This window comes from Ranitomeya variabilis, chromosome 3 (genome assembly GCF_051348905.1).
Source record: "Ranitomeya variabilis isolate aRanVar5 chromosome 3, aRanVar5.hap1, whole genome shotgun sequence".
Classification (NCBI taxonomy): Eukaryota; Metazoa; Chordata; class Amphibia; order Anura; family Dendrobatidae; genus Ranitomeya; species Ranitomeya variabilis.
This window is the reverse complement of record NC_135234.1, coordinates 441,743,871-441,765,352: the sequence shown is the minus strand read 5'-3', so window position 1 is coordinate 441,765,352 and position 21,482 is coordinate 441,743,871. Positions and strand designations below refer to the sequence as shown.

General features: G+C 41.4%; 1 protein-coding gene across 1 annotated transcript in view; it reads left to right on the top strand.

The window, feature by feature from the left end:
* The window catches only part of LOC143816267 (uncharacterized), a 657,854-nt gene that overhangs the window by 224,901 nt on the left and 411,471 nt on the right, over positions 1-21,482 (top strand). The window contains exons 29-32 of the mRNA XM_077296442.1: positions 950-1,033; positions 3,273-3,458; positions 9,174-9,333; positions 10,389-10,537. Of these exons, the coding sequence (XP_077152557.1) occupies positions 950-1,033; positions 3,273-3,458; positions 9,174-9,333; positions 10,389-10,537 (579 nt within the window). The remainder of the gene's footprint in view (positions 1-949; positions 1,034-3,272; positions 3,459-9,173; positions 9,334-10,388; positions 10,538-21,482) is intronic.

Below are 21,482 nucleotides of genomic sequence, written 5' to 3'. Positions count from 1 at the left end.
TGTAAGTAAGCAGATCATATATTATATAGTAAGGACAATCCTCTTTTCTAATAAAGCATTAGTAAAACAAATGAGCTTGTAGACAGGGGTTAACTTGTTCTGAATTAAACACCTAAATTAAAGGGAATCTGTCAGCAGGCTTTTGCTATATAATGTGAGAACAACATAGCATGGGGCTAAAAAGCCTGCAATGTGTCACTTACTGGGCTGCTTGGTGCAGTTTTGATAGAATCCCCTGTTTTCTCTGCTGTAAATGTAGCAGTGGACAGAATGCTGAGCCGTGTGTTACCCCACCCACAGCACTGGTCGGTGGCTTCCTCTATGCATTATACATTGTTAACAAGGTGCCAATCAGTGGTGGGGGTAGGATTACACAGATAGTTGTTTTGGCTTATATGCAAAACCTAGTCCTGCAGTGATAATAGTCTGCTCATAAAACACTGATTGTATTGAAACTGCAACACACAGCGTAGTAAGTGACACATCTGTAGAATCAGGCTCGCTGCCCCTACATTATACTGCTTTCAGATTAAATAGCAACAACCTGCTGATAGATTCATGTTGAGCATGTTCGAAGCAAAAAGGAAATAGTCAAGGTACGACAAGATAGACATTTGCTCAGATTCTTCACATTACATGTTCTTCACAGTAACATGAAAATGTTCCTCTGGTAATGCCATTTACCAGTCATGCCATGAATATTTGTCTTCACACTGGTGAAGCTTTATATTTTGACTATCTTTTTAAATACTATATGAAGACCTTAGTATATGAAAGTGACAAAAAATGTGACAGTAGCAAGTCTACAGGGTCACTCAGGAATAACATTCAGTTAATTGACAAACGGTATCACAACTCATGGTCCAATAAATGACCAGGGATCCAGACATACCTGTGTTAAACCTTTTTCACATTCCAATCTTACAGTTTTGTAATATTTTGCTTGTAGGACGTGTAATTGAGTTTGCTGTCATATTTACATCTGGTTCTTCAGTGGATAACCAAAAAAGTGGTGTAGAACAAGAAAATGAAGGTACATTATGCTCCATTATTGTAATCTTTAGAAATTAAAGCTACTGTAGATGCACTTTTTGTTATGATATTTACAGTGGGTACGGAAAGTATTCAGACACCTTTAAATAATTTTTCACTCTTTGTTTCATTGCAGCCATTTAGTAAATTCAAAAAAGTTCATTTTTTTCTCATTAATGTACACTCTGCACCCCATCTTGACAGAAAAAAATCATAGTTTCACAAAATCATTTTGCTTCGTAAAACCTTGTCATTTCAAAACTTTTAGCTTATGATATTTCGAGCCAAGATGAAAAGCAAAGAAGGTCTCATCTGGCAATTTCAATATATAAAATGTTTCTCTTTCAATTAATTGTTCATGTAGTAGAGCACCATAAGAATTTTTAGCAAAAAAAGTAATGTCGTTGCAGCGCCCCAGAGTCCTGGTCGTTGCAGTAATGTTGTTCTTCCACCAGGGGGAGCAATATTACGTCTGGAGGCAATAAAGGAGATCTTCTGTCCAGGTATCACAACCACACACAACACACTTCACACTCCAGTCCACCAGGGGGAGTAAAGGTTCTATCTACTAGGCCACTCCTCACAGTTAGGTAAAACTGGTGGGTTGGTTAGGAAGTTAGACAGAAGCTGACTGGGCTTCACCCAGACAGTAAGAGCCCGACAGAGTTTGGCAGAAGCTGGCTGGAGTGGGTTCCAGCCAGATCCAGACTGCAGTCTGAGGAGGACGAGGGTCCACGGAGCTGCGCCTGCCCCATGCGCGGCAGCATCCAAAGAAAGAGACATTGAAAGGAATTGTATTGCAGTGAGTGAGAAACAAGTGGATACCAGAGAGGATAGTGACCGAAGAGAAGCGGCATCCTTCTGGTGCGCAATCCGGTAGCCAGAATACCGAGGGAGTAAAGTGCTCTACGCCATGCTTCAGAGACTGGCAGGACAGTCAATTCCAAATTGTCTGCCCGACCTTACTACCTAAGAAGACACGGTGGCAACTTGTGGGGGTTGGGGCGTCTCTAGGGTCCCTATAAACAAGCCTCAGGCCATCAGTCATACGGGTTTTGTTCTATCCGACCACGGGGAACAGTGAGAAGAGTAATAACAGTGAGGACCTCATTAAAGCTTATGCAAGTGGGAACCTACTGTGTTACTAGGCGCATAGGAAGGCTATTGCATTCCACCTGGACGAGGGGACTCTGGATTTGCCTTCAGACCGGCCGGACTCTGCCTACCCTGTGATCCGGTGCCCTGGACTGTGGACACTGAAGCCTTCAGTAAAAGGTAAAGAGACTGCAACCTTGTGTCCTCGTTATTCACTGCGCCTCACATCATTCACGATCTACACTCTGGGAAACCCTGGGGATACACTCCACCTGTGGGGAGGTATATCATCTAGCTGCCATAACATCACCCCAGCGGACCCCTAAGCAGCGTCGGTCACCCTGACCGAATACCACAGGTGGCGTCACGAACATCATATAAACTTTTCCTTTTATTGGACACCCCCCAAAGGGCCACGGACCAGGTCAGGCCACCATGACATCCCCCGAACCAAAGGACCCGGTACCGAGTACCCCATTGCCCTTACTGTGGGGGCGCTCCATCATCATTACTGGATAACTGCAGTGTATTGCTTATCACATAAACCATTTGGCATTAATAATTGTAACATTCTTTTTAGAGAGCCACATAGTCCACAGGTCCGCAGTTACTTTGCGCAGTATTTGTAGCCTAAGTTCAGACAAGTGCCATACCACCAGGGCCGGACTGGCCATCTGGCAATTCTGGCTAATGCCAGAAGGGCCTGTCTTGTCATGGGCTGCCTTGTCTGCTATGTTGTTAACAGAATCGGTGTTCTCAAGATAGCCATACTGTTAAGAGTTGTGATGGAGCACAAAGTTGCTGACTTCGTCACTTACCCCAGCAGGCCACGAGTATCATTAGAAATATTGGTCTTGTAGAAAATCTTCCTTTCCTCTATCCAGGGTAATATTAGTAATATATCCCATCTGGTGCTTGGGGACGGGCACAACATGGGCCTGTGTGATTTCAAATGCCAGCACTGAATTTCTGCCCAGTCCGTACCTGCATACCACCACTAATTCCGAATGTCCCCACCTCCTGCCTCGTGTTTGCTCACTCCTGATCCGATATTGCCATAAGTGTATGGTAAACATGTTATTTCTTTGGCTTACTTTAGACAATTTTCTTCTAATGTCGAGAGTGATTTTATTTTTGTTCCACAGGAGAACATAATATCAGTATGGAGAATTGTAACCAGCATCCAGACCAAGGAGAAATCTGCTCAGATGAATTGTCATTCCACAGGCAATATTCACCCATCGTTACAGATGAGCATTATCTGGACTTCATAAAGGCTCTACTAATGAGAATTGTGCCAGGCGATAACATTCAGAAATGGTCAACAAAAGGTAAATCATCTTAGCAATGCCACTATTCATTGACTAGTGCACATACTATGCCACAGACACTATTTCTTTATAAATAATAACTGTTTTATGGCATAATGTTTCTTAACCTAGTTATATTAAATGATGACTCTACATTTCTGACTTTTGTATATTTGAAGATACAGTTGTGGCCAAAAGTATTGACACCCCTGCAATTCTGTCAGATAATACTCAGTTTCTTCCTGAAAATGATTGCAAACACAAATTATTTGTTATTATTATCTTCATTTAGTTTGTCTTAAATGAAAAAAACACAAAAAGAAATGTCCTAAAGCCAAATTGGATATAATTCCACACCAAACATAAAAAAGGGGTGGACAAAAGTATTGGCACTGTTCGAAAAATCATGTGATGCTTCTCTAATTTGTGTAATTAACAGCACCTGTAACTTACCTGTGGCACCTAACAGGTGTTGGCAATAACTAAATCACACTTGCAGCCAGTTGACATGGATTAAAGTTGACTCAACCTCTGTCCTGTGTCCTTGTGTGTATCACATTGAGCATGGAGAAAAGAAAGAAGACCAAAGAACTGTCTGAGGACTTGAGAAACCAAATTGTGAGGAAGCATGAGCAATCTCAAGGCTACAAGTCCATCTCCAAAGACCTGAATGTTCCTGTGTCTACCGTGCGCAGTGTCATCAAGAAGTTTAAAGCCCATGGCACTGTGGCTAGCCTCCCTAGATGTGGATGGAAAAGAAAGATTGACAAGAGATTTCAACGCAAGATTGTGCGGATGTTGGATAAAGAACCTCGACTAACATCCAAACAAGTTCAAGCTGCCCTGCAGTCCGAGGGTACAACAGTGTCAACCCGTACTATCCATCGGCGTCTGAATGAAAAGGGACTGTATGGTAGGAGACCCAGGAAGACCCCCCCTCTTCTTACCCTGAGACATAAAAAAGCCAGGCTGGTGTTTGCCAAAACTTTCCTGAAAAAGCCTAAAACGTTTTGGAAGAATGTTCTCCGGTCAGATGAGACAAAAGTAGAGCTTTTTGGGCAAAGGCATCAACATAGAGTTTACAGGAGAAAAAAAAGAGGCATTCAAAGAAAAGAACACTGTCCCTACAGTCAATCATGGCACAGGTTCCTTGATGTTTTGGGGTTGCTTTGTTGCCTCTGGCACTGGACTGCTTGACTGTGTGCATGGCATTATGAAGTATGAAGACTACCAACAAATTTTGCAGTATAATGTAGGGCCCAGTGTGAGAAAGCTGGGTCTCCCTCAGAGGTCATGGGTCTTCCAGCAGGACAATGACCCAAAACACACTTCAAAAAGCACTAGAAAATGGTTTGAGAGAAAGCAATGGAGACTTCTAAGGTGGCCAACAATGAGTCCAGACCTGAATCCCATAGAACACCTGTGGAGAGATCTAAAAATGGCAGTTTGGAGAAGGCACCCTTCAAATATCAGGGACCTGGAGCAGTTTGCCAAAGAAGAATGCTCTAAAATTCCAGCAGAGCATTGTAGGAAACTCATTGATGGTTACCGGAAGCGGTTGGTCGCAGTTATTTTGGCTAAAGGTTGTGCAACCAAGTATTAGGCTGAGGGTGTCAATACTTTTGTCTGGCCCATTTTTGGAGTTTTGTGGGAAATGATCAATGTTTTGCTTTTTGCTTCATTCTCTTTTGTGTTAATTCATTTAAGACAAATTAAATGAAGATAATAATACCAAAGAATTTGTGATTGCAATTATTTTCAGGAAACTGAGTATTATCTGACAGAATTGCAGGGGTGTCAATACTTTTGGCCACAACTGTATAAGGTCACACAATGCCTTAAGAGTATCGAAAATTTCTTTAAAAATTTGTAGCTACAAGTGTCAGAACTACAGAAAATATTGCAAGTACAGTATGATCGACACAAAGATTTATTCTGAAATTTCCCTGAAGTCTGAGGTCTTTGAGGACTATGATATCCCATTCATATGACAACAATCAAAAAAATGATTAAAAAAAGCCAGCTCAGTAAAAAAATAAAAATATATGTGTCACAGGTTTACTGCGATAGATAGGGGCTAGTGATGAGCGAGTATACTCGTTGGTCGGGTCTCCCCGAGCATGCTCGGGTGATCGACGAGTATTTTGGCGTGTTTGGAGATTTAGTTTTCAATTTTTTTATTTACGGCTGCTAGACAGGCAGAATACATGTGAGGAATGCCTGTTTGTTAGGGCATTCCCACATGTATTCAGGCTGTCCAGCAGCCATAAATCATGCAGCTGAGGTGACGAAAACTAAATCTCCGAGCATGCCAAAATACTCGGAGATCACCTGAGCATGCTCTGGGAGACCCGGACAACAATGCTATTCCCTCATCACTAATAGGGGCCAGAAACATGCAGCATCTGAGTTCATGTACTCTTGCACTGATTAAAAGCACTTTTCCTTCATATTAAATGGTGCAGGTTTCTGTTAGCACTGCAGTGGTTAAACTGTTCAGCTTAGAGTCTCTGAAGCATTCCTGCTTGTATGATCTCAGCTGTTGAGTATTGGCAATTCCCCTCTCCTATTTATACTCACCACTGGCAATATGGATTGCCAGTGTTAGTCTTAGGCCGGCCTCACACTAGCGAGTTTTACGGACGTATGAGCGCATAAACTACGTCTGTAAAATTCGCATTACATACGGCCCAATGAATCTCTATGGCCCAGCTCATATCTGCCGTATATTACGCATCCGTAATATACGGTCTTGTACGGCCGTAGAAAATCGCAGCATGCTGCGTTTGTCACCGTATTGCGCAAAAAAATCGCCAATGAAAGTCTATGGGGGCGAGAAAAATACGGATTCCACACGGACCAGCAGTGTGACTTGCGAGAAATACGCAGCGGTGTTAGTGAAAAGCCGGTAATTCAATTGCCGGCTTTTCATTTCTCCTTCCCAAACCCGACAGGATATGAGACATGGTTTACATACAGTAAACCATCTCATATCCCATTTTTTTTGCATATTCCACACTACTAATGTTAGTAGTGTGTATGTGCAAAATTTGGGTGCTGTAGCTGCTAAAATAAAGGGTTAAATGGCGGAAAAAATTGGCGTGGGCTCCCGCGCAATTTTCTCCGCCAGAGTGGTAAAGCCAGTGACTGAGGGCAGATATTAATAGCCAGGAGAGGGTCCATGGTTATTGGCCCCCCTGGCTACAAACATCTGCCCCCAGCCACCCCAGAAAAGGCACATCTGGAAGATGTGCCTATTCTGGCACTTGGCCACTCTCTTCCCATTCCCGTGTAGCGGTGGGATATGGGGTAATGAAGGGTTAATGTCACCTTGCTATTGTAAGGTGACATTAAGCCAGATTAATAATGGAGAGGCGTTAATTATGTCACCTATCCATTATTAATCCAATTGTATGAAAGGGTTAAAAAAACACACACATTATTAAAAAGCATTTTAATGAAATAAACACACAGGTTGTTTTAATATTTTATTGCTCTCTCAATCCACCTGAAGACCCTCGCTTGGCAAAATAATAAACCAACAATATACATACCTTCTGTTGATCTGTCACGTCCCACGAAGTAAATCCATCTGAAGGGGTTAAATCATTTTACAGGCAGGAGCTGTGCTAATGCACTCGCTCGTGCCTGTAAACCCCGGGTGCTTAAAGGAAAGCTGGGTGATCTGTACTTACATTGAGTCGCGGTGAGGCGCCCTCTGCTGGATGTCCTCATGAACTGGAGCCTTGGAAAAGTTCCCACGCTCGAGTTCATATGAGTTCATCCAGCAGAGGGCGCCTCACCGTGACTCAATGTAAGTACAGATCACCCAGCTTTCCTTTCAGCACCCGGGGTTTACAGGCACGAGCGAGTGCTTTAGCACAGCTCCTGCCTGTAAAATGATTTAACCCCTTCAGATGGATTTACTTCGTGGGACGTGACAGATCAACAGAAGGTATGTATATTGTTGGTTTATTATTTTGCCAAGCGAGGGTCTTCAGGTGGATTGAGAGAGCAATAAAATATTAAAACAACCTGTGTGTTTATTTCATTAAAATACTTTTTAATAATGTGTGTGTTTTTTAACCCTTTCATACAATTGGATTAATAATGGATAGGTGACATAATTGACGCCTCTCCATTATTAATCTGGCTTAATGTCACCTTACAATAGCAAGGTGACATTAACCCTTCATTACCCCATATCCCACCGCTACACGGGAGTGGGAAGAGAGTGGCCAAGTGCCAGAATAGGCACATCTTCCAGATGTGCCTTTTTCTGGGGTGGCTGGGGGCAGATGTTTGTAGCCATGGGGGGGCCAATAACCATGGACCCTCTCCTGGCTATTAATATCTGCCCTCAGTCACTGGCTTTACCATTCTGGCGGAGAAAATTGCGCGGGAGCCCACGACAATTTTTTCCGCCATTTAACCCTTTATTTTAGCAGCTACAGCACCCAAATTTTGCACATACACACTACAAACATTAGTAGTGTGGAATATGCAAAAAAAAAAAGGGGATATGAGATGGTTTACTGTATGTAAACCATGTCTCATATCCTGTCGGGTTTGGGAAGGAGAAATGAGAAGCCGGCAATTGAATTACCGGCTTTTCACATATATCGCGCTGAATTAAATATAAATACAGAATATATATATATATGTGTTTCAATGACATATATATATATATATATATATATATATATATATATATATATACTGTATATATGTTTTAACGAACATTTGAGCACATAAATCCATTAGATGTTGGTTTTGCAAGCCTGCGAGAAAATATCGCAGTACGGATGCCATACGGATTACATACGGAGAATGCCATGCGCAAAATACGCTGACACACCCTGCCTACGGATGACATACGAACCACTATTTTGTGGACTTTTCTGCGTATTACGGCCGTAAAAAATGGACCGTATTTACATATGCTGAGTGTGAGGCCGGCCTTATACTGCCTGTTGTTGAGTGGAGGTATCGGTTGTTGGTAGAGGCATTTGGAGTGTTGATCTGTGACTATTGCTTAGTGTTTCGGCTGTGTACAAATCCTCATCCTCTTCTATTTAGTTTTCCTTCCTTTTTTCTCTGGTGTTTTTCTGTGTTGTCTTTCAGCGCATATTTGTATGTTTGGTATTTTCATGTATCCCTGTATGTCTTCTCTTGTTAGTCTAGTTTGTGTATATACATACACTATTACTCCCCACTTCCCTGGGTGGAGGAGGGGGACAGATAAAGGGCTGATTCAGGAGTTCAGCAAGGTACGTGGCCCAGGCGTCTTTACCATCAGAAGTAATCTGGAAGCAGGTATAGCTATGGCGCCCCTAGCATTAGGGACAAGGAAGGAAGCCCCTAGCCATGGGTATTCCAACAACAGTTGCGACATTATGAACAATAATAGCTAGACTTCCTATTAAATAAGAAATAGTGTCACATGATTTGTTTTATTTATTTGTTTGCATTATTTTTTATAGTTGTGATTTATTGTAATTGTATCGTTATATCATTAAAAATGTATGTTTCTTGTTTTTTATTATTTTTCAGTGTCTTATCAAAATTGTTAATGTTCTGTGGTGTGAATTTTATTCAATTAGATGTCTTCATATCATTATTGTGCTTGGCTCACCTTGTTGTTAGGCAGGTGGTGACCTTGTGACTGAGCCAAAATATGGGCAGAAAACCTGGTATTGGACATCAGCTCAATAAAAATATGATTTTCTCCTGCAGACTGGACTTCTCAGCAGATGGAGAATGCAGCTATACTTTACTTTTCTTGGCAGCGCCCGGTTGTATTGATAGATCCATGTTTCAGTGGAGAAATGTGGGTTCAGGAAATCCTAGAGACCTCCCCAGGAAAGCTATTATCTTCTATAAATCTCCAAGCTCGGTAAGATGGAATCATTCGAGTAAAGAAAAATAAAAAATAGCAATGCATGCAATTGTTTTCAGTTTCATTATTACAGCAAAGTCCTCTAGGGAGCGGATTTCTTATTACAAAGCAGTAATGGAAAAACACTTGCTGCATTGAAATTTCATTTTTTAGCTGAAGACATTATTAAAATTGTGTGATGCTCACATTACAAGGCTTTTCAAGTGAATGAGCAACCTAAGTAAAATTGGTGGTATTGATGGGGGTCCACTAATCCAGAAAACAAAGCTGGGGGTGGAATGAAGTGGCCACCATGCTTTGTTTCTTCTCATTAAAATGGTTGTCCACTTTTTTAACCCCTTAAGGGCCAGTGGTATTTTCGTTTTTGCGTTTCCATTTTTGCTCCTCTTCTTCCCACGGCCCTATCGTTTTTACTTTTCCTTCAATATGGCCATGTTGAGGGTTTGTTTTTTGCAGGTCGAGTTGTACTTTTGAATGACTCTATTGGATTTTCCATGTCTTGTACTAGAAAACCTGGAAAAAACTTCCAAGTGTGGTGAAATTGCAAAAAAAGTGCAATTCCACAATTGTTTTTTGAATTTTTTTTTACCAATTTCACTAAATGCTAAAACTGACCAGCCATTATGATTCTCCACGTGATTACAAGTTCATAGATGCCAAACATGACTAGGTTCTTTTTTATCTTAGTGGTGAAAAAAAGTTCAAAACTCAAAAAAATAAAATAAATTGCGCCATTTTCCAATACCCGTAGCGTCTCCATGTTTCATGTTTTCGGGTTTGGTGAGGGCTTATTTTTTGCGTGCCAAGCTAACGTTCTTAATGATATCATTTTGGTGCAGATACAATCTTTTGATTCACTCATGTTATACATCGCCTTCATATTTTAGGCCTTTTTTTAAAGCTAGATATAATATACAATGTCTTCGTTTCACACAAAACTTGCAACATATGCAATACATGTTTATGAAATAATGAATTAGATTCTAAGAATTTCTACAAAAAAAATTCTACTTTATTTTAAATTTGCATGTCATATCTTTATTTGTGATTAGGCAAGGAAGCAATGTATTGGCACCAATTGAGAAGACAATTTCATCTGGTAGTCCACTGATGTTAAGCAACTACTGCAGCAAATGGGATTACTTAATAATGCCTCTCATTGACCACTGTTATGCAGCTAATGACAAAAGCAGTCCACAAGGTAAGAAATAGACTAGAGCTACATGGTGACTTTGGCCGCAACACCTGTCGCACATGTAAAGTTTCCTAGATGATCCTGCAGCAGCGGCACATAGTGAAATTTGCCCACATGAAGATGTCAGTTGGTCGCTGCAAGCCCCAGCCATAATGTTGAACGTTACAGACAATATTTGTGGATGCTTGAAACAAATAAAGGAAAATCAAGAGTGCAGTAGTTAAATACGGTAATTGGGGATATAACTAGCCTCATATGGCTGAAGTCATTGAAGAAAGAGATACTTTGATGACTTAAGAAAATTGTGCAATGAATGGTTGTGTTCAAAATGTTTGCCAAATCACAAACACTTTGGTGCAAAACATGTGTTTATATGTGCCAGCTATCAGGATTGAAGTTGCTCACAAATTACCTTTGAGCCCAGTTTCTAAATATATAATGGATCCCAAAGATCTCGCAACCACATTTAAAGTGCAAATTTCGAAATGTGCTCTTGATGGCAGCACAATTTAAGATGCAATTAAAAGGTGCTAAGCATATGTTCTGTAGATTGATACTAAGTCTCAACAAACATTTAAGGATGGACCCAAGGAAGGCAATCAGAAATCAGTAATCAATAACTGTGTAAGGGAAAAAGTTCCAAATGTAATTATTTATTAATTCATATCAGTTCAGTTATTCCAAATTTAACATGATGTGTATGCCAGAATATGATGATATTATATGATGATTAATTTGACACAAATTGAATTGTGCATGTGAGACAATTGATTGTGCATGTGAGTTAATTGATTAACTCCCATGATTTTTTTTACTCATTAAATGTGTGTATGCATGTAATGTAGTGTGAGTGTATTAACCCCTTAATCCCATATGACGTACTATCCCGTCGAGGTGACCTGGGACTAAATGCCCAGTGACGGGATAGTACGTCATATGCGATCGGCCGTGCTCACGGGGGGAGCACGGCCGATCGCGGCCGGGTATCAGCTGACTATCGCAGCTGACATCCGGCACTATGTGCCAGGAGCGTTCATGGACTACCCCTGGCACATTAACCCCGGAACACTGCGATCAAACATAGGGAAGCATCGTGCAGGGAGGGGGCTCCCTGCGTGCTTCCCTGAGACCCTCGGAGCGATGCGATGTGATCGCGTTGCTCCGAGGGTCTCCTACCTTCTTCTCCCTGCAGCAGGCCCGGATCCAAAATGGCCGCGGGGCTGCATCCGGGTCGTGTAGGGAGGTGGCTTACCAGCCAAAAAAAAAAAAATATTGTTCCCATAAATACATTTCTTTATCTAAATAATAATAAAAAAACAATAAAAGTACACATATTTAGCATCGCCACATCCGTAACGACCCCACCTATAAAATTGTCCCGCTAGTTAACCCCTTCAATGAACGCGGTAAAAAAAAAAAGAGGTAAAAAACGCTTTATTATCATACCGCCGTACAAAAAGTGGAATAACACGAGATCAAAAATACGGATATAAATAACCATGGTACCGCTGAAAACATCATCTTGTCCCGCAAAAAACGAGCTGCCATACAGCATCATCAGCAAAAAAATTAAAAAGTTATAGTTCTCACAATAAAGCGATGCAAAAATAATTATTTTTTCTATAAAATAGTTTTTATCGTATAAAAGCACCAACAAAACATAAAAAATTATATAAATGAGGTATCGCTGTAATTGTACTGACCCAAACAATAAAACTGCTTTATCAATTTTACCAAACGTGGAATGGTATAAACGCCCCCCCAAAAAGAAATTCATGAATAGCTGGTTTTTGGTCATTCTGCCTCACAAAAATCGGAATAAAAAGCGATCAAAAAAGTCACGTGCCTGAAAATGTTACCAATAAAAGCGTCAACTCGTCCCGCAAAAAACAAGACCTCACATGACTCTGTGGACCAAAATATGGAAAAATTATAGCTCTCAAGATGTGGAGACGCAAAAACTATTTTTTGCAATAAAAAGCATCTTTTAGTCTGTGACGGCTGTTGATCATAAAAATCCGCTAAAAAAAGCTATAAAAGTAAATCAAACCCCCCTTCATCACCCCCTTGGTTAGGGAAAAATAATAAAATTTAAAAAATTTATTTATTTCCATTTTCCCATTAGGGTTAGGACTAGGGTTAGGATTAGGGCTAGGGTTAGGGCTAGTGTTAGGGTTAGGGCTAGGGTTAAAGCTAGGGTTAGGGTTAGGATTAGGGCTAGGGTTAGGGTTAAGGCTAGGGTTAGGGCTAGGGCTGGGGCTAGGGTTAGGGTTGGGGCTAGGGTTTCAGTTAGAATTGGGGGTTTCCACTGTTGGAACATCAGGGGCTCTCCAAACGCGACATGGCGTCCAATCTCAATTCCAGCTAATTCTGCGTTGAAAAAGTAAACAGTGCTCCTTCCCTTCCGAGCTCTCCCGTGCGCCCAAACAGGAGTTTACCCCGACATATGGGGTATCAGCGTACTCAGGACAAATTGGACAACAACTTTTGGGGTCCAATTTCTCTTGTTACCCTTGGGAAAAAAAATTGGGGGGCTAAAAAACAATTTTTGTGGGAAAATATGATTTTTTATTTTCACGGCTCTGCGTTATAAACTGTAGTGAAACACTTGAGGGTTCAAAGTTCTCACAACACATCTATATAAGTTCCTTGGGGGGTCTAGTTTCTAATATGGGGTCACTTGTGGGGGGTTTCTACTGTTTAGGTACATTAGGGGCTCTACAAACGCAATGTGACGCCTGCAGACCATTCCATCTAAGTCTGCATTCCAAATGGCGCTCCTTCCCTTCCTGAGCTCTACCATGTGCCCAAACGGTGGTTCCCCCCACATATGGGGTATCAGCGTACTCAAGACAAATTGAATAACTTTTGTGGTGCAATTTCTCCTGTTACCTTTGGGAAAATACAAAACTGGGGGCTAAAAATAATTTTTGTGGGAAAAAAAAATAATTTTTATTTTCACGGCTCTGCGTTATAAACTGTAGTGAAACACTTGGGAATTCAAAGTTCTCTAGGTAAGTTCCTTAGGGGGTCTACTTTCCAAAATGGTGACACTTGTAGGGGGTTTCAATGTTTAGACACATCATTGGCTCTCCAAACGCAACATGGCGTCCCATCTCAATTCCAGTCAATTTTGCATTGAAAAGTCAAATAGCGCTCCTTTACTTCCGAGCTCTGCCATGTGTACTCAGGACAAATTGTACAACAACTTTTGGGGTCCATTTTCTCCTGTTACCCTTGGTAAAATAAATCAAATTGGAGCTAAATTATATTTTGTGTGAAAAAAAGTTAAATGTTCATTTTGATTTAAACATTCCAAAAATTCATGTGAAACACCTGAAGGATTAATAAACTTCTTGAATGTGGTTTTGAGCACCTTGAGGGGTGCAGTTTGTAGAATGGTATCATGCTTGGTTATTTTCTATCATATAGACCCCTCACAATGACTTCAAATGGGATGTGGTCCCTAAAAAAAGTGGTGTTGTAAAAATGAGAAATTGCTGGTCAACTTTTAACCCTTATAACTCCCTAACAAAAATTAATTTTGGTTCCAAAATTGTGCTGATGTAAAGTAAACATGTGGGAAATGTTACTTATTAAGTTTTTTGTGTGACATATCTCTGATTTAAGGGCATAAAAATTCAAAGTTGGAAAATTACGAAATTTTCAAAATTTTTGTCAAATTTCCATTTTTTTCACACATAAACGCAAGTTTTATCGAAGAAATGTTACCACTATCATGAAGTGCAATATGCCACAAGAAAACAATGTCAGAATCATCAGGATCCATTGAAGCGTTCTAGAATTATAACCTCATAAAGGGACAGTGGTCAGAATTGTAAAAATTGGCCCGGTCATAAACGGGCAAACCACCCTTGGGGCTTAAGGGGTTAATATACTCACCTACCTATGCTTTCTCCGGTGTCCAGCGCTGTTCTACTCTGCTTGTCACTGACGTCATCGCCCTGCAGACTGGTCTGGTCATGCTGCGCTATGTAAAAGCACCATTAAGCGAGAGGCACCACTAACCAAACAACTCCATGAGGACCAGGGAGATCTGCAAACAAGTTAGGGACAAAGGTAACCCTGATAGAGCTGCAGAGTTCCCAAGCAGAGACTGGAGTATCTGTCCATACAACCACAATAAGCCGTACACTCTATAGACATTGTCTTTATGGAAGAGTGGCTGGAGAAAAGCCTTTACTTACACGCAAAAATTGTAAGTCTCATCTTGAGTTTGCCAAAATACATATGGGAGACTCCCCAAGTGAATGGAGGATGGTGCTGTGGTCAGATGAGACCAAAATTGAAGTTTTTGGCCACCAAAAAGCTATGTCTGGTGCCAAACCAACACAGCTCATCACCCCAAGAACACCATCCTCACAGTGAAATATGGTAGGGGCAGCATCATGTTGTGGGGAAGTGTATCGGCAGTAGGGACAGGGAAAATAGTCTGAGTCAAGGGGAAGATGGATGGTGCGAAATACCAGGATATTCTTGAGCAAAACCATTTTGTCTGTCAGTGATTTGAGACTTGGACGGAGGGTCACATTCCATCAAGACAATGACCCAAAGCATACTGCTAAAGCAACACGAGTCATTTAAGTGGAAATGAGTAAATGTTCTGGAGTGGCCTTGTCAAAACTCAGACTTTAATCCAATTGTGAATCTGTGGTCAAACTTGAAGATTGCTGTTCACCAGCGGATACCATCTAACTTGAAGGAGCTGGAGCAGTTTTGACTTGCGGAACGGGCAAAAATCCCAGTGGCAAGATGTGGAAAGCTCATAGAGACTTATCCAAACCGACTTGCAGCTGTAATTGACGCAAAAGGAGGCTCTACAAAGTACTGACTTTAGGGAGGTGAATAGTTATGCACACTGAAGTTTACAGTTATTTTGCCCTAGTTGTTGATTGCTTCACAATAAAAAGAAAGCAAATGTTCACAGTTGTAGGCATTTTCTTTACATGCAACCCCTAAAAAAAACATAAAATTCCACGATGTGAAGTTGCAGAACACGAAAAATGCCAAGGTGGGGGGGGTTTGGACTTTCACAAGCAACTCTATATATGTAGGAATTAATTATTTTCTGAGCTTTTAAATAAATTGACTATATGTGTTTTGTTTATTTATTGACTTAATTCTAAATATTTTAAGTACTGTAAAATTAATGTATCTGATGCGTATATATATTTTGCATTCTGGCAGTGTGTTAAACACTGCTGAATTTGGACTGAATAGTGATTCCCAATATTTTCTATTTCTGTAAATTGTTGGCAATGCTGTCTAAAATGACATAAAAAGAGACATGTAGGAAATAAAATACCAGTAGAGAGATATCAACTTTATTGTGATGATTAGATTTTGATGGCTTAATATGCTTTACAACTTTTCAGACGTGCTTCTTTAACGTGCAAAACCAGCATAACTTGAAATAATGTTTTGCCGCAGTTTGAAATGTGCTGGATATTGCAGGTTTTTAAAGCATAATGGACATAAATGATATATTCAGTCTTCATTTACACCAAACATTGCAATTCTCATCAGTAGACTTGCAAATGTAGACTATATTTCCCCTGTACAATTCGGCACCATATTCTTCACTAATAATAAGAATGTTTGCTAGAAATAAGGAATAAATAATTTTATTCTAAACAATTAGGGTATGTTTCCACGGTCAGGAAACGCTGCTTGTTTGACGCTGCACAGAGCTGCAGCGTCAAACAAGCAGCGTCCAGATGTTCCAGCATAGTGGAGGGGATTTTATGAAATCCCGTCTCCACTATGCGTGGAAACCTGCACGCGGCGGCTCTGCGACTCCGGACATGCTGCGCGTCTTTTCAGATCGCAGCATGTCCGTACACCTTGCAGGGACGCAGCGTCCCCGCAAGGCATATCACAGGGCGCTATGGGAGAGAGCGATCATCCCGGATGTGAAGAGTTAACACATCCGGCATGATCGCGTCCCAGAAAGGGGGCGGGGCTTAGCGCCGAGCGGCTTCGCCGCTGCGGCGATACCGCCGGCCATCCTGAACGTGGAAACATACCCTTAATTGGATTTGTAATACCTAGAGGAAATTTAATGTAATACAGTTTGCACACAATGAGTACAGTTGTAACACGTGACAAAATGACCGGAAATTATAATACTTCCGAAGAACAATGGTTTTACCCGAGTTATTGAAACCCCATCATTAAAGGGATTGTCTGGTCTAGAATGACAAGTCTGCAGTCACTATGTGTGGCTAGTGGGCCCAGCCTTGCTACAAGTGTCCAGGGTGTATTGAGGTCACGTCTACTCGTCAGATTGTGGCTGGGAGTATGCATATTGTATACTTGACCGCCGTTCCTGGTGCAGACACCACAGTACCTGCGCTTGGAGAATTCACATGTCTGCATTCACACAGAGTGACTGCAGACTTGTCATTGTAGACAAGACAACCCTTTTAAAGGGAACCTGTTATGCTGCCTGAACAAATGTCCAGCATGAATATGACATCGACTGCGTGATAGTAGGCAGGTATATTTTACTTTGAAATGCTGTGGAGTTCCAAAGTAGACATATTTTGGACAGCCGAATGTACACTATTCATCGTATTTGACAAGTTTGAGGCAGGTGCCTGATAACTTCTCACCATCCTGATTCCTTTGACTGTCAGTGTACTGGAGTAAAGTGTGATGAAGTCGACCAGTGACTGGCCTTGGATTAGATAGCTAAGACACAGTTTCTGTCCAGATTTTAAAAATGTTACTCTGGAAAGCAGTAATGTTTTAGAGTAAGACATCCTCTGCTGAACTTGCACAGCCAGTGATTGTGGTTAGTTAACATGAATCTGTTCAAAGGTCCCCTTTAAAATTGCTATACAACAGTGATAATCTGTTAGAGATGGTGGAACCTTTTGAAATTCTGGGATTTTTTCCCAAATATTCATTCGCAGCGAATAAATTTACCATGAATCACAGGTGCTCCAACTGCCATGCTTACCAGCATGGGTGTGCATGCGCCCCGGCGCAAACCAACGCCTCACGAGGATCAGGGTGAGGCAACTACAGCAGAATGAAAAGGAAAAAAACAAGGACACAGCGATGGGGTGGAGGTGTTAAGACTGGTGGAACACACCAAATAATAATATGAGGTGCGTTCGCAGTCCGGGGTCCACCATGCAGAGATGACACCTGCTGCTGAGTAATGGCAGATGGACGCTTGCTCACATGTGGGTTAGACCTCACCCAGTGTGAACAGAAGCGAACTCTGTTGCTTCACAGAGTCGCCGTTAATACGCTGCGCCCTGTTAGCAGTCACAGGGTGCAGCTGAAAGACACTAGTGGGATCCCTATGAATCACCCCCACTAAACTGGTGATTGGACTCGCTCTGACCCTCGATGGCTTTTGAGCCTGTGCCTGAGGACTCTCTGAGTCAGATGCTGAGTCCAAGAGGGAGTTCTCACCCTACACTGACCGGCTGTCAGGAAAGCGCACTGATTGCACACGGTGCCGTACAAGCGGGCACTGCGATTAGACACTGAAATGTGTGCAAAGTGTGCAGGTTGCACTGTTGGGCGCTAGGTAGCTTCCACCATTCTCGAGCAGTCATCAACACAAGGAATGGGAATGATTAAGAAGCTTTCATCCATCAACATACATCCATCTACACACACACGTTATCAAGTTTATACTAGCGCATGGCCGAGCGGCTATGCGAACCTTTTATAGAAGTAGCTCTCCAGGACCTTCCAGATGGTCCAATAGGAGCCACAACAGGACCTGAGCATGTGACCCCTGACCTCCAATTGGAGGTCGTCCCGTGGGCATGCTCAGTATGGGAAAAGCTGGACTTAGTCCCAGAAACGCCTGCTTGCTGCTGATCAGTGCTGGTTACAAAGGCAGAGCCTGGAAAGGCAGCAGTAACCAAGCGCACAGTATCCGCTTGAGCCAGATGCTGGGATCTATGTCTCTGCTGAGCAGGTTCCACTACGGCTGGAGGAGAATGGGACACCGCAGTAGACATGGTTCGATATTCCCCCTGTGCAGCGGCCGGAACTCGACACCTAACAGGAGGTTTCTAAAAATTAACTTTTAATCTGAGTAGATAAAATGAACACTACATATTGTGTCTGGCACTAACACACTGTTCGGAAAGATCAACTTGTTTCAACTTGCGTCTTAATCATTATCTAACTCGGTAAGGAGGTTGTCCAAATATATAGCATTTCTAATTAATCTGATTGGTTGCACTGTAAAAGTAGTTAACATATATGTTAAATACAATAAAGTAACGTGGTTAAAAACAAATTTGACAAAAAATGGAAATAGTACATATGTGAATGAATTTGAAGATAAAAAATTAAATGATGTCCTATATTTGGACTATATCTGGGCTACCGTATTTTTCGGACTATAAGACGCACCGGACTATAAGGCACACCCAGATTTTAGAGGTGGAAAATAGGGAAAAAAATATTTGAAGCAAAAAAAATGTGGTAAAATATTTAATAACATAAATAACATACTATTGTATGTAATAGTATGATATTATGTTGGAAGCTGCGGGACCAGTGTGGTGTCTGTGAAGTACTATATGAAGACGCTGGAGGGTGAGTATAAGAATGGGGGCACAGGGCTTATATTGAAAGCACCACTCCAGCACTGCAAAATAACACTGGAGTGCTGTTTTAAAATCCAATGGGAGAACTATAACTCCCAGCATGTCCTGCAGATATTATGACATGCTGGGAGTTATAGTTCACCAAAGGAGTGGCAGAGTGCTTTATTGTGTTTTGTAAAGACTAACCTCTTAATTGTGGCAGCCAGCCAGCCACTGTGGTGAGGTAAAAGCATCCCATGACTGCACACACAGAGCCCTCCCTCTTGTTGCCTTTCCACAGCACAGGTTATAAGAGGAAGCCTGCAGATTCTAGTGGGGAGTCTGAAGGACCTGTGATGATTTCAAGAAGAGGGAGGGCTCTGTGCTGCCATGTGATGCTCCAGCCCGCCCACTTCTGACATCACACAGGTCCTCCTTGTGCACAGGACTCAGCGTCCAGCCCAGGCAGGTATGCAGCGTTCTCCTCTCCCCTGGCCCCTGCTGTTGCCTTCTCCTCCCCCGGACACACAGATCTCCCCAGCTGCTGCAGGAATCCAGCGCTGGGGAAACCATGTGTGTCCCTGCTTAAGTGCAGTATTCATTTGCTGCTCCCGGCTCACCTCTCAGCTGATAGGTGGGCGGGGAAGCAGCTAATGAATATTCACTGCACTTAATCATCGGGACCACATGGTTTCCCCAGCGCTGATTCCGGGCAGCGAGGACATTTTTCTGCCTCCTGAAGTGGGATCACAGTGTGATCCCCCTTGCTGCTGCCCCCCTCCCCACATGCTGCATCCCCACCATAAGACGCATCCACACTTTCCTCCCAAATTTGGAGGAAAAAAAGTGCGTCTTATGGTCAGAAAAATACGGTATATATACTGGAAAAAATTACCTTTAAGAGTAAATTCAATACTGAGTAATTAAATCATGACTTAAATCATATTTAAGCCATATGGGATTTGTGTATCTAACATAAACATCCAGTAAGATTCTCTGTTTAGCAACTGGGTGGATCACTACCTACAATCTCTAGTTCAGAAAACACCCAGCTATATCAGGGATTTTAAATATGTTACTACTATTTTTGACAACTTTCTTTGGTCCAATCAATACGCTTGGCTCTTCTGCGATTTAGTGGGGCTCTACCCATCTATTCCCCACTCTGTTGCCCTGTCTAGCTTGTTATACCACTTGGACACCTTTAGTAATTATGACATTGAAACAAAAGAGTTTTTGATTTCTGCAGTCCATTTTCTTCTCAACCATAACTTCTTCAGTTTTGATAACAGATACTTCTTGCAAAAGATTGGAGTTAGCATGGGTGCTACATTCTTACCATTCCTAGCCAATATTGTTATGTCTAGATGGGAAGAGCTTTTTCTGTATAATGATAATATTCACAGCCCACACATAATTTGGTATGGCCGCTTCATTGATGACCTCCTTCCCTGTTGTACACAGCGACTATATCAACAGGAACAATTTTAATTTCAAATGTACCTATCTTACCAAAAAAAACAGTATAAATTTTCTAGCCCTACAGCTTTTTGGCAATAAAACTAATCATGGAGAAACAATTATGGGGGTCCGTGCTCCCGAAGCTCAACTAATGCATCACGGGTGAGCTGGTTTATTTTTCTTTTCTTTAGAAACAATTATGCCCTACAGAAAGCCCACAGCTAGTAATTCCATTTTGACAGCAACATTTTCTCACACTCCACATTAATAATATTCCATATGGTGAATTAATCAGAATCAAATGAAATTGCGCAGATGATAATACATTTCTGGTAGAATCCGCAAATAATAATATTTATTATTATTATTATTATACATATGGCTTAAACGCAAGACATGATTTAATTACCCAATATTGAATTTACTCTTAAAGGTCATTTTTTCCAGTTTCAGACATATATAGTCTAAACATAGGACATCATTTAATTTTATATCTGCAAATTCATTCATATATGTACTATTTCCAGTCTCTCACATTTGTTTTTAACCACATTACTTTATTGTATTTAGCATACATGTTAATTACTTTTACAATGTAGCCAATCAGATTCAATAGAAATGCTATATATTTGTACCACCTCCTTATTGACTAAGACACAAGTCAAAATGCATTGATCTTTCCTAACAGTGCGGTAGTGCCAGACGCAATATCATTTTATCTACTTGAATTAAAATTTATATTTAGCAACCTATACCCTATTGCTGAATCCTTGTTTTTTCTTGTTCTGGAAGGGGTCTGATACAGTTCTTATAGACCTCAATCTCTTTGACGGAAAAACACAGCCTTTCTAATGTCAGGGTTATCTCGCTATAGAAATGGACGAATATCCTGTATTAACCAACAT